The 13,257-nt window shown below is 33.1% G+C and overlaps 3 protein-coding genes across 3 annotated transcripts in view; all 3 read left to right on the plus strand.

The window, feature by feature from the left end:
- The window catches only part of HELRODRAFT_163368 (hypothetical protein), a gene marked incomplete at both ends in the record, with an annotated part of 6,329 nt that extends 434 nt beyond the window's left edge, over positions 1-5,895 (plus strand). Inside the window, 6 exons of the mRNA XM_009027251.1 lie at positions 487-701; positions 1,159-1,201; positions 1,341-1,474; positions 1,889-1,944; positions 2,766-2,821; positions 5,742-5,895. Of these exons, the coding sequence (XP_009025499.1) occupies positions 487-701; positions 1,159-1,201; positions 1,341-1,474; positions 1,889-1,944; positions 2,766-2,821; positions 5,742-5,895 (658 nt within the window). The remainder of the gene's footprint in view (positions 1-486; positions 702-1,158; positions 1,202-1,340; positions 1,475-1,888; positions 1,945-2,765; positions 2,822-5,741) is intronic.
- Positions 5,896-7,624: 1,729 nt separating this feature from the next.
- HELRODRAFT_163369 (hypothetical protein) lies at positions 7,625-9,724 on the plus strand (the record flags this gene model as incomplete). Its single annotated transcript, XM_009027252.1, has 6 exons — positions 7,625-7,687; positions 7,992-8,120; positions 8,312-8,356; positions 8,609-8,790; positions 9,145-9,347; positions 9,672-9,724. 6 exons carry the CDS (start codon positions 7,625-7,627, stop codon positions 9,722-9,724), a joined length of 675 nt encoding a protein of 224 aa, XP_009025500.1.
- Positions 9,725-11,194: 1,470 nt separating this feature from the next.
- HELRODRAFT_68491 (hypothetical protein) lies at positions 11,195-12,437 on the plus strand (the record flags this gene model as incomplete). Its single annotated transcript, XM_009026990.1, has 4 exons — positions 11,195-11,359; positions 11,527-11,622; positions 11,888-11,961; positions 12,290-12,437. Coding segments are annotated over 4 exons (483 nt in total), but the record flags the coding sequence as incomplete, so codon positions are not given.
- Between the last annotated feature and the right edge of the window lie 820 nt (positions 12,438-13,257).

The following is a 13,257-nucleotide window of genomic DNA, read 5'->3' on the forward strand; positions in this document are numbered from 1 at the left end:
AAGAAATTTTACAATCTCGAAGTAATCCATTGTTGTAATCTTTAATAACGTTACTCAAGAACCGTTCTGATCTGAGTTAATCAATATTTGTGAATTCATCCATACAGTTTCAAGTCTAAAACCTAAAAGTTCTTAATGAGTTTATTTAATTTATCTGGATTATAAGTTTGAAACTTTTTAAAAACATTTTTTACTTGTTTATATTTTTCTGTCGAGCAAGTTTGAATACCTACACAAATATTAGTTGGTTGGCCGTGTTCCTATTATAAATAATATCTATAAAATTACAAAAATTGAAGTATTTTAATTTGCTTATAACTTATAAACAAAGAATAACAGCTGGTTTAGCGGCGGTATCGCGAGTAATTTAGTGTCATTTTTTACAACAGTTTCATCTATTCAGCATTCAATTTCAAATTATGTTCCCAAGAATGATTATGAATCGTCACACGCACACACCATAGTTACTGAATGAATCAATCATAGCAACAGTCCGAAATTTTCGTCATGGAGTCCGAACGTTTTAAAGAGTTTGGGCTACGACCGGCCGCGAGCACGTTCGATCGACGTAGGGAGTTCTGTCGGGTCAACATTTCTCTTCTCGACCACACTAAATGATGGTCATAAGTTGTTGAAAGTGGACAGTTCCGACAGTCCGGCGAGTGATGATGACCGCAGTTTGGACGACCTCTCATTCAACAGTGCGCCACATTTTAACAGTTCTTTTCATTTCTCTATATCAGCTCTTTGCAAATTGTTCTATAAATTTAAACTGTTTTGTAGAAAAATCGGTTGAACACATTTGTTACCTCATTAATTTATCAATCTATCTATCGATTTAATGTTTTAAAGTAATATGTTTAATTTAATCGAGTGATTAATTTTTGTTTCTTCATATTTAATTTTGTAAAAATGGTTGTTCATAAAAGCAATGTTTGGCGTGTGTAATATGTTTCATGGAAACAACAATCCTTTCCCTGCTTGTTGTGTTTTTAATGTTAAACATGCTGTCTAGTTGTTTTATGTGGACACTTGAAATCAAAATATTTACGAATGTTTTCTAATTTTTTTGCCAATTTTAACGCAAGTAATATTTTGAAATTTTGAAAACTCAATTAATGAATTGTTCAATTGAATGTTTTTGAATGTTATTTTCAGATCGACGGGGTAAACCAAAGAAATCTCCATTTAACATTTTCAAGTATTCGCAAATTTTATTTTGCTTTATGATATACTTAATCAAATTTTTGAAATTCATTCTCATTAGGCTGGCATAAATTTTACAATTGTAAGTTATACAATTTTATTTTGAAAGTATATTAAGTTGAATGTTAATTCAGCAAGTTGAAAGGTTCCGAAGAGGTGCTCTTCAGCGAGGTACCCAAGCCGAGGAAGAGAGGTTTCTCGCTGGACTTCAGCAACGCCACCCCACTCAGCCTCATCGGATTCAAGGATCCCAGTAAACAACTGACAAGTTTGTAGCTACTGACCAAAATTATTATTAAAGCTTAATAATGGTATGTGTTGTTATCACGGGATACTATAGACTTGGCTGGTCTCACTCTTGACACGCTCTCGAACTCGCGTAGTCTCTTTGTCTGGAATTTTATGATTTTTCTGCATGTTGTAAATAGGTTTATACACATAATAACCATATATATACATTCTGATGTTAGAAATGTTGGAATAATATCTATTCAATATTAAAATATGTAATATTTTCTGATTGAATCACACATTTAACCAAATGTTGACATGGAATTTAGACTTGATTAATTTTGGAGTTTGCCGTCTATAATGTAAGCGTTTTTTTCATTGAAATATTTGCAGTATATTATAAACATGTTAACTTCGAGTGACACGAAACGAATTGCAACACTTCTTTAAGGTCATCCCAGAAGGAAGTCAGTGTTCCCGCAGCCAACGGGCACCAAATGCATCACGGTTCGTTTCTATTCATGCATAGGGAATGTATGACAGAATGTTATTATGAGCATGTGTGTGAAAGTGCATGCATGGCATATGTTGATGTCTATGGGCTGTATCATACTTGTAGATGGATTTAGAGTTTAATTCGAATGCTTTCCAATGCTTCGTTTAACGCACAGTTTTGCACTGCACTGTTTTCACATTTTGACCGGTTTATTCTTCATCAGCTTCAATCATTTTGTTGGTTTACTTAGGATTAGCAGAAAATGCAAAAATGTATGAATAAAACTTTGTGGTGATATTGAAATAATTTAAAAAATTTAATGGTAAACATTGAAACTTCAAACAATGTGCATGTTGGGCTGTGTGTTCTAGCTCACAATAGCTCATGTAATGTTGAGTGAATATGGTGATGGCTGTGCATGTGCAAGCACTGAAAGGCCTATAAAACGTCGTCAGCTTCAACTCAATCAATCATTTCTCGGCATTAATTTGAAAATTGGATTACGATATTTGAGACATCATGTTTATCGTTGACACCACATTTCTTGCTGGAATCTTCAAACACAACATTTAAAAAGTTGCATTAAAGTTGAATTATTGTTTGGCTGCAGTTGAATATCATTGGTTATTATATGAGGTTAGACGTTTGGACGTTATTACGAATTGAAAAATATTTTTGAATAAAGTAGATTAAAACTTTTTATACGATACCAGAATATTGTAAAGATATATTACATCCATAGATATATAACTAATTATTATAAAAATATCATACCATAAGATACCAAACAATAATTATAGATATATTATATTATATCACTAAATAATATCAGACAAATTGTAAAAATATATCACCAGATGACTTGAGCATGCTAACACAAGCACGAAAGTAAGTATAGCAAGTACATATATTGATTGTCAGCTCATTAAATTCCTGCTAACGTAAGAACGAACTAGAGAATAATAATGTTAAATCATGCTCGGTACATGTTTCACATACTTCTACGTGTTATGTACAGTACAGCATGACGAGCAGCGCAATTGTCAGCTCGTGATTTGAATGGTTAGGTAGGTATCGGTAAGCAAATATTAATTTAATATTATTGATCGTGGTGGTGTTTTATAAAAATTCACTCCGAAAGTGAAAATAAATTCATTTGGTGATATATTAAAATTATTATTATTAATAATAACAATAATAATAATAATATTAAGTTTTGATTTATTTCGAATCAAATTTGTAGAATCAACTTTTTTTTTATCAAAATTTATAGCCGGTTAACTAATTTCGTTTTTTACAAATCAGTATAGAAATGCATCTACCCACGTTGCAGTATCAATAACTTAATAAACCAATCGAGGAAAAACTAATTAAAATTGTATGAAATAGCTGGCAAAAACTCTCGATTTGAATTAAAAATAAAGTGACATTGATATTCGATTGAACTCAAAAATCATTGAAAATGTAAACACACAACTAACTAACAATCGACTAGTATTATAATTATTATTGCCCAATACATAATATATTATTCATGTAAAATTATATAAATAAGTTAGGTACTACTTTTATCATATCAAATTATCTACATTGGTTACATGTTACAATGGTGATGAATGCACATGCACATCTTGTACACATGTCTTATATATCACATTCTGTACCTGCATTGCATCGTTGCTTGCTTCTACCGTTATAAAACCTTATAAACAACATGCATCATTGTTGTATTATAACTTTTATATACTGTCAGGGATTGTGTTTGGTAGGAAAGAGAGAGGGAGAGAAAGAGAGAGAGAGCAGGATACCACAATTGTCATCATCATATCATCAAAATTGTCATCACAATCTTCACAATATCCGCCATCATCACAAACATCATCATCCCTATCATCATCATCATTATCGTCATCATCATCATCATCAACCAATCATCATCATCACCATCATCGTCATTATCATCATTGTCATCATCTTCATCGTCATCATCCCTATCATCGTCATCACCATCATCATGATCATTCAATCGCATAGGACATGTTCACAAATATTTTTATCATTTCCCGCCATCTTTCGTTCATGTATGTACGACCGATTGCACGGTTTAAGCGGTTAATGGCGTTTTGGCCGTTGTCCATGCGTACAAGCTTTTCATCTAATGACCTAACCATATACGTACACTACACACACACACACACACACACACACACACACACACACACACACACACACACACACACATACACACACACACACATACATACATACAAGACACATATCTATGAACATCCTCAATTACAACGAACATTCTCACATCTAGCGTACGTTCAACTTTAGTAAAAGATATATTTATTTCGAATTTTCACGAAACGTTAGTACGGTCCGCGTCCTTTGTGAATTATTCAAAACAGTTGATGATGATATATTGCACTAACAACCGACCCTGATATATTGTTGACCGGCGTTCAAGAGTTCATTTATTGCTAAAAATTTCTAGAGAATACTTCTTTGCTTTCGGTGAATGTTGACGAATTATGAATTTGGAAGGTAATTGATTTGTCGTATAATGCTGGGTGACAGCAACTATGGACGTTTTCTGTAGAACATGTAAACACATGCTAGGCATAATAATATTACTAATTATAATATTATAATTATAATAATTATAAATAGAGTTGTTATTGTTTTAAATAATATTTTTATATAATTTCCGCAATGTTAATTATCAAGACCATCTTACTTTCAATGATGTCTTTAATTGTTGAACGTTCAACTATAACACTCATGTAATTATTGAGTCTAATTGCTTATAGCTCCTCTGCATCCGTTATCAGTCAATCTGTATTTTGCTGTTCATGCTCATACGTGCACTGCACACCACCACACATGTGTTTGTGAGTTTGTTTGTAGTTTTGTATTAATGTTTTGTTGAATTCGATCAGTTGAATTCAATTGTTAAGTTTCTCTTTCATATTTTCCATCTTTCTTGTCTTTTTATGTACACATACTTATTTGTTTGTTTGTTAATTTGCAATTATATTTGTTTATGTTTACACGTATTCGTAAGTCTCTATATATGTTATATGCACATTTGTAAGAAAGTTATACCGTGTTTAGTTTCTAATTGTTTAGTGCCATCTTACAGTTGCACGACTCAAAACGAAATTAAAATGCTTGCAGAGCGTGTCCCAGACCAGCAAAACCTTCATTATGATAATTTGTTGAATTTTTTAAATCTGGAACCATTCAGTGACCTTACCGCGCGTATGACATTTTTCCGTTTGTGAATGTCGCCAGTTATGCGGTTGTTCGTTCAAGTATGTTCATGAACACACATGCACTTTTGAACTTGAAAGTAAAGAAAATGACATATTTACACATTCAAGTTAGCGTAGGTGCCTGACATGAATTCTTCTGAAATAAGCACTTGAAACATAATAAGGATAAACGCATTTACATTACGCATTACATTTACATAAATCACATACGATTAAACGTTTTTATCATACAGATAAACAACATACGCACGTAAACACGCACGTAAACATTGACGCCATATAATCCCAGCGTTAGATTCCTATCATGAAAACCACTAACGCGTAATTCTCAACTGATTGCTTGTTCAACTCCAATCCACAATTTTCAAAGCATTTTTTTGCTGTGTTTTTTCTTTATTTTTGCGTTCCATTTTCTTTATTAAATAATTTTATCACAAATTTTCCATTGATATTGACATTTTGACATTTATCAAACTTTTTAAAGTTCAAACACATTTGTATAAATTTGTATTAAGACCACGCTCCTTCAGATTGGCAAATGCACTCAGAGGCAAAAACACAAATAGGCACACTGACGCGTATAATCAAATAATCATGTACAACAAGCCATTATTTCTTAATTTCCTGTACCCTGACGTTTTATGTTCCTTGGTAAATTTGTTAGAAGTTACTTTTTGTAAATAAGTGTAAAAAAATAAATGAATGTTTTAAGCCAAGATTTTTCTGGCAAATGTGAGAGTTTAAGGTTTAGTAGAAGTAACTGAGTCGTATGTCTGTATGTTGCAGTTGTTTTAATACGTTTGTCGTTCGTTCGTTCGCTCGCTCGCTCGTTTGTAAAAGTTTGTGGATGTTCGTTTGTTTGTGTGAGTGTGTACGTGTTTGTGTGTTTGCATTTATGTGTCTGTCTGTTTTTGAAATATGTACGTATACATACACGTTTCCTATTAATTAAATGGGTACATAATTTTAATTAAACTTTCATGACTCTATTATTTTCACCTCCAATAACTTTTAAGTCACTGGTTTTAAAATCATTCGATTACAGGTCTTTGAATTTTGCGATTAACTCATCTTCATCATTTTGCATCGTCATCTTACATCATATTACATCATCATCTTCATCTTCATTATCACCTTCCATCATCATGTTCCATCATCATCTTCTTCACCTTCCATCATCATGTTCCATCATCATCTTCTTCACCTTCCATCATCATGTTCCATCATCATCTTCTTCACCTTCCATCATCATGTTCCATCATCATCTTTATCTTCATTATCACCTTCCATCATCATGTTCCATCATCATCTTCATCACCTTACATCCTTATCACATGATCTGAAATAAAAAATCAAAGACCGCACTTTTATTAGCCATCGTCATAATCATCTTCGTTTTTGTACTCATTATCATCATCATCATCATCTACTTTCATTTTTCAATGTCAACATCATCACACTTCTTGACTAGTACAACAACTGCAAACAAACTAATTTCTGAAACACAAATTTTTATTTTTTCGAAACGTTTCACATGTTGACACCATTTCTGTCTGGCACGCAAAATAAAATTGTTTGCCATCATTCAACTTGATGAAATAACTGTACGAGTTAACAACTTTCATAAAGGCAGTTTGAGACAAGAGCCTCAAGGTAGCTGTATTACACGTTCGTTCCATTGTTTCACACATAACGAACTTCAACAGTGATGAGAAAGTTTTTGCTTCTCTCTCTCTCTCTTTCTCTCTCTCTCTCTCTCTCTCTCTCTCTCTCTCTCTTACTCTCTCTCTCTCTCTTTCTCTCTCTCTCTCTCTTTACTTTAAATAACGAAGCCAACTTCACCAATAATACAACATTCGTAGTTGTATGCTCCGTACATGAGTTATGAGTTGAATTCTTTGATCGTTCATTTGAATGCTCATATTTTGCGGGCCGAGGAATTATTAAACAAAATTACATTTTTCATTTTAAATACTTTATGTTTTTTCTTAGATCAATATAAAAATGTTTATTATTGCTATGTGTCAATCAACTAACCAACTAGCCAACTAACCAACAAATCAATCAACAAACCAACCAATGAATACGAAGGTGGAGGTCAGGGACAGTCTGGCTTCGTTGGCCGCCAGGTACCGACTGACTCCAACAAGTCTCAAGTCTCTCAACCAACTTAACAGTGAGATCCTCGTTCCTGGGCAGGTTCGATTTGTGGTGATGATGATCGGTGGTTATAATAAAGGTTACACCGAAGATTGCGATAATTAATTATACAAACGTACATGATGATGAAGCGGACCTACACGTACGCCACACAAACACACGCAAACACACACACACACGCAAACACACACACAAACACACACACAAACACACACACATGTAGCTTCTGTACGTTCCAGACGAATCTTCTGAAATGTTCGCCTCGGCCCCACCAGCCGATTCAGTAGATGAATCTGATCAAGTAGTTATGATGACGGTGTGATGTGATGATGATGGTGATGTGCTGATGTAATGATGATGTGATGTGTTGATGTAATGATGTTTATAAATTTCAACCACGCAATTAATTAAATACATTTGAATTGCTATGTATTAGTTTTTTATATATTTCTAAATATATATATATATAAACACACACATGCACACATATGCGTGTCTCAAGGTGTATGAGAGTTTGTAAGTGTGCGTGTATGTGCGTGATGTGTGTGTGTGTCTGTTATGTGTGTGCCTGTGTGTGTATTTGATTTGTGACAAATGAAATAATTTTCGCGCCGATTCAGCTCTCAAAGTCATTGAACCAGCTTCAACTACCTTCCAAACGATACTCGCGTCCAACGACACCAAACAAACTGCACTGTGTACTAGAAGAGTTGACACACGATCACGCAGTAGAGATAACCAGCAGACCTGTTTGTTCTTAACTCTTCATTACATAATGCTATACACTGCACTGATTCGATAATATTTTTCAGTGTAAAGCAATGGAATTTTAAAAAATAATAAGTTTATTGTAATGTGCTTTGCTTATTTTTCAAAATATTAATTTAATTTAAACAAAATAAAAACAATTTTTTAATTGCAACCTCGATCAAATTCTTAGCCATCAACTTTTTCAATGGAAGTCAAATACATAACAGGAGGCGAGGTTATGTTATTTTATGTTATTTTGTGTCTTTTGTGCTATGCTACGTCATATCCTGTCCTGTCATTTCATATCATGTTATGTGAAACAATGTTATATAATTTGATGAAATATATAGAGATATTTAAAGAAAAAAAAAACAATTTGATGAAATATATAGAGATATTTGAAGAAAAAAAAATTGATGAAATATATAGAGATATTTGAAGAAAAAAAACAATGTAAATGTCAAATCCCATTCCCAACAAACCTCAGATTAACGTCTTAGGCCTACTCACCATAACGCTTTCCAACGTCACATTTGACCCAATCAATTTGCCGACGAACGAGGAAGAAGTTTACCCCGGTATGAACCTTGCCATTGACCTAATTAAATCGCGCATGTCATTGGCTGATCAGTTGATGAGTGCCAACATCGAGAACAGCCTGCCATTAAGGTTTGAATTTTGCGATAAGCCTAGCATATCTTTAGTGCATGTTTGTTTTAATCAAATAATATTTAAATGCAATCTATGAATTATATTAAATTTCAATTAATTCTTTAATTAACAAATAATGTAATTTAAATTTAATTATTAAACTATCAAAGTTACGAACGTCATTAATTGTTATGACGTCATCAGTAATACAATACTATAGGTTAAAAATCAAAAAACCTGGATATATCATATTAGTAATCAATGTTTTAATTACGAAATAATTATGTATAATAAATAATAATTAAAATACAATTATAAATTATGAATAATAATTGCGGTATGAATGATTTCTCAAAAAAAAAACAACTCCAGATTGTGTAGGAGCATATCCTTCTACGAAAGTCCACTTGAAATGATAAGCGACGACTTTGCTGAGGAAGAAGTGAACAGCAACGACCTTACAGCACGCAGAGGTGTCGCCGATGGTGGTGACGATGTGGCGAATGTTGGTAGCGTAAAAGATGGCGATCACCGTCACGATCTGGGAGTTTCGCTGCGTCTCAAAATGGATGGAAGTAAGTTCTATTCTATTATCCTTTAGTTTGTTTCAATTCATGATTAGAGTCATTTCTTTTCAAAAATATAAAATAATTGCAAAAAGGATGATTGTATATAAAAATGTATTAAGTTTCGAACATTTGCTAGAAGGAGTGTCCTTCTTTGTCTTTCTTTATCTTGAGCAACTTTTCCTCTTACCGCAAAAGTCACCCATCAGCTTAATGTTAGATAAGTTTTATTAGATAAAAAGCTGATAGTTTATTGCCTCTGCACTACCAACCAAAACTACTATTTCATTTAATAACGTTCTTAAAAATTATTATTCACCTTCCTCAATAAAGCAAACAACGCAAGCACATTAGCAATTAGAAAACTAAGTTCTCAACATTTTTAAAATAAACTAAAAAATGCTTGTGAAGATGCAATAAATAATATTATACTTAATATTATAAAACATGTTGAATGAAATAATTTATAAGTTCAAGACATGGACCCCTGCAAAGACTTGATGACATTTGAGCCAGGCCAACACGACGCAGCAGAACAGATACAATCTTCAAATCCATCTCAACTTGCAACCTCTTCATCCACCTCATTGACGGAGCAAGTTTCTGTTGCTTCCACCAGCAAGAGGAAAATGTTCCTCAAGATAAAACTGGCAAAGAAGGACATAAAATCTGACACTCCATTCCTCCACATGTTCGTCAAAAGCATCAGCATTGGCTACCACGTACAAGAGCATTACTTCGAAGTCGTCAGAGATAAGTTAGTGCTTTGAATATTTTTCATCACTGCTTGCATGCTGGTTCACGATGCTGATTACAGAGGCATACCATAATGATGACTGTAGTTGGAGATGGTGAACATGATGTTGAGGAGATGAGTTCGATGACGACTAAAATGACTGAGGTGATAATAACAAGGAATAACACTTAAACGATGATGATGTCTTTAAAAACTTTAAAAACATGATTTCAAATTTGCTGATGTTTGCATTAAATATGTGTTTTTCTTTTACAATAATGAATTAGTTAATGTTTACTACCCAGCATACCAGCCTTTGAAGCCTACATGCGTTGTTACTACAATGACAAGCTGAACAAACCGGACGACGGCGATGGTGCTGTCCACATTCCGGTCATGCCCGCGAAAAAAGTTAATTTACATTTCAAAAAATTATCCACACTTTATTGAAATTAATTAATTAAATTAATTAATTTGTTGGTGTCACGACCGACCGATTCATTCAACAAAATTGACATCGAAATGCTTCTCTGGGATACGCAAAAATATTAGGAAAATTTTAAAAGTTTAGGAGACTCTCTAGACCATTGAAATTTTATATTTATATTTAATAAATATATTTTATATCTCATAATTAGTTTGCTTTGAAGTTTTTAGTTTTTCCACTAAACAAACCTGTTGGCGTTAATGTTGCAGGCAGCTGCCAACCAAACAATCAGGCGGTCCCTTTCAGTGGCCGAACTCTGCAACCTGCCCCTACCTGAGATGTCGGAATCAAGTCAGATCTTCAACGACGGACACATTCGTGTGGTACGGTGGCATATCTTTCTTATTGTAAATAATTTGTTACTGTGTGATACGTTTTGATTCAGAGTCATGTTTTGGCGTGCCTCATTGTGTGTTTGGATAATGTGGCTCGTACAACACTACAAACGTTTATTTGCGTTAAACGTTTAAAGCTGTGTTTACGCTTATGTATGCTAGTACTATTTATGTGAGAGTGAATTAAGAATGAGCTCACTTAAAGCTAAGAGCAGTCCTTAAAGCTAAGAAACCAAAAAAGATAATAAGTTTCCAATAAACACCGGCTGATAAAACGCCCAATAAAATTTTTTAAATCCAGTTTCGAGAATTTCTTCCGTCACGAATTGATGGTCGGCCGTGGAACCTTGCGTACAGCAGTTGGAAACACGGCTACAGCCTGAAAACGTTGTATAGACAGGTGGCACTGCTCAGAACAAATCCTGACGTGGCTCTCCTCATTGTCAGAGATTCTAAAAAACAAGTTTTCGCATTGTTCATTTAGTCACTGTGTTCTGTAATAAAAATCTTTGATAACAAACGTGATACTTTTTGAATATTGCTTTTTAGTTTTATGAAAAAAAATCGTTTTAATAAAAATTTAAAAATCCTATTTCTGAAATGTTTAAAACGACCAACCTCCCCACGAAGATATTCGGTGCATTGATTTACGACGGCATCCACAAGAATGAGTCCTTCTATGGCGGTGGAGAGTCCTTCATGTTCAGTTTCTATCAGAGGTTCAAAGTTAGTTGACGTACCAGTGCCGGTGCAGGCATGTGTCCGGCTGTGTTTTAAAATTTTATTTGTTCATTCACCAATGAGGATAACGAGCGATAGTCATAGGTGGTGATCGTTTGAAATATTTGAAACATCCTTGCAGTCAATATTTTTTCTTTTTTCGTATCCTACATGAGTAAAAAGCATCATCATTGTTATCATTGTCATCATCATTCCATCACCACTGATGTCATCATCTGCATCATCATGTACTCATCGCTTTCACTGGCAGCACTATCCATGGTCCAGTCTGAATGATTACATTGCCCGAGGAACATCCGAATACTTCATCGTCGGATCGTCAGGGTCCATTTCGTCTTCTACTTTATTATTATTATTATTAATTATTATTATTATTATTAATTCTTTTTGTTATTATTATTTTTATTGTTATTAACAAGTTTAATATCATTTAATCATTACTATTTTTAATTTTTTGTTATAATGTTTAAAAAATTATTATTAAAAATTTTGCAATTAACTTTGAAAATTTTATAAGACGAACCTAATCACGAAAATTTTAATAGCGCCAGATTTCTATGATTTAAATTACGCGAATGAAACATCGTTAATGAAATAATGAAACGTCAAATAACATAAGTGATTGTGTCCTCCATAAAATTGAACAAAACAGCGGATCGTACGGGTTGTCGATCGATGACAGCTTAGAGACTGGCAAAACGAACAAGTGCGAAACATTCCAAAACAACCTTCTGACGTCATCTGAGGAGTTCAAGATTGACGCAGTCGAAGTTTGGCACTTTCCATTCCAACTGAAATAAAATTTACAACAGTTTTATACTTGCGTGTGTTGTATGTGGTTGCTTTTATTTTTCCATTCTGCTGTACGTTTATTGGCTTTGATGATCTTAAAAATTACCACTTAAATTCATATTTATTTGATAAATTTTTTGTATAACTTGCAACGTTTTATGTATTTCAATATTATTGCGTATAAAATGTTTATCATTTTTAAGAGGTCTCAAGCAAAAAATGTTGTCAGCTAAATCAAATTTAGATGAAGTATTGGTGTAGTACGTTGTTGAAAATTGAAATGGAGATGCGTGCCTAACAAATGCATACTACAGGTAGATAGATAGAGAGATACTACCATTTTTTCACTAATAAATGATTCGAAAAAAACTATTTTGGAAGTTTTTTCAAGTAACCAGTTTCACAAAAAATTGATTCAAAGATTTTTGAGATATTATTTTTCTGATTTTAACTGTTTCATACAAAAGGGTTTAAAAGTTGACATAATACTTTATATCAACTCTATACGTCTATATGAATAAATTAGTAAAAACATAATTTATGGTTCAATTCAAATTCTCTTCAAATTTTCACATCGACTTGCAATCAAACCACAAAAACCAAATTTTTGCACTGAAGCAAAACTGGTAACTTTCGTAACGAAACGTGAATAGCTAAACATACATTTACTAGTTGATTGGTTTTTTACTGTCAATATTTATTTTTCTTTGGTCAAATGTTTGAGTAAGTAAATGACTTAATAGAATTCCATTAAAATTTTTTACTTATTGAACTTGACCGTTTTATAATTTGTTCAGTTAAACCATTCCTTCACTCCTTTACTCCAGT

This window comes from Helobdella robusta (genome assembly GCF_000326865.2).
Source record: "Helobdella robusta unplaced genomic scaffold HELROscaffold_5, whole genome shotgun sequence".
Classification (NCBI taxonomy): Eukaryota; Metazoa; Annelida; class Clitellata; order Rhynchobdellida; family Glossiphoniidae; genus Helobdella; species Helobdella robusta.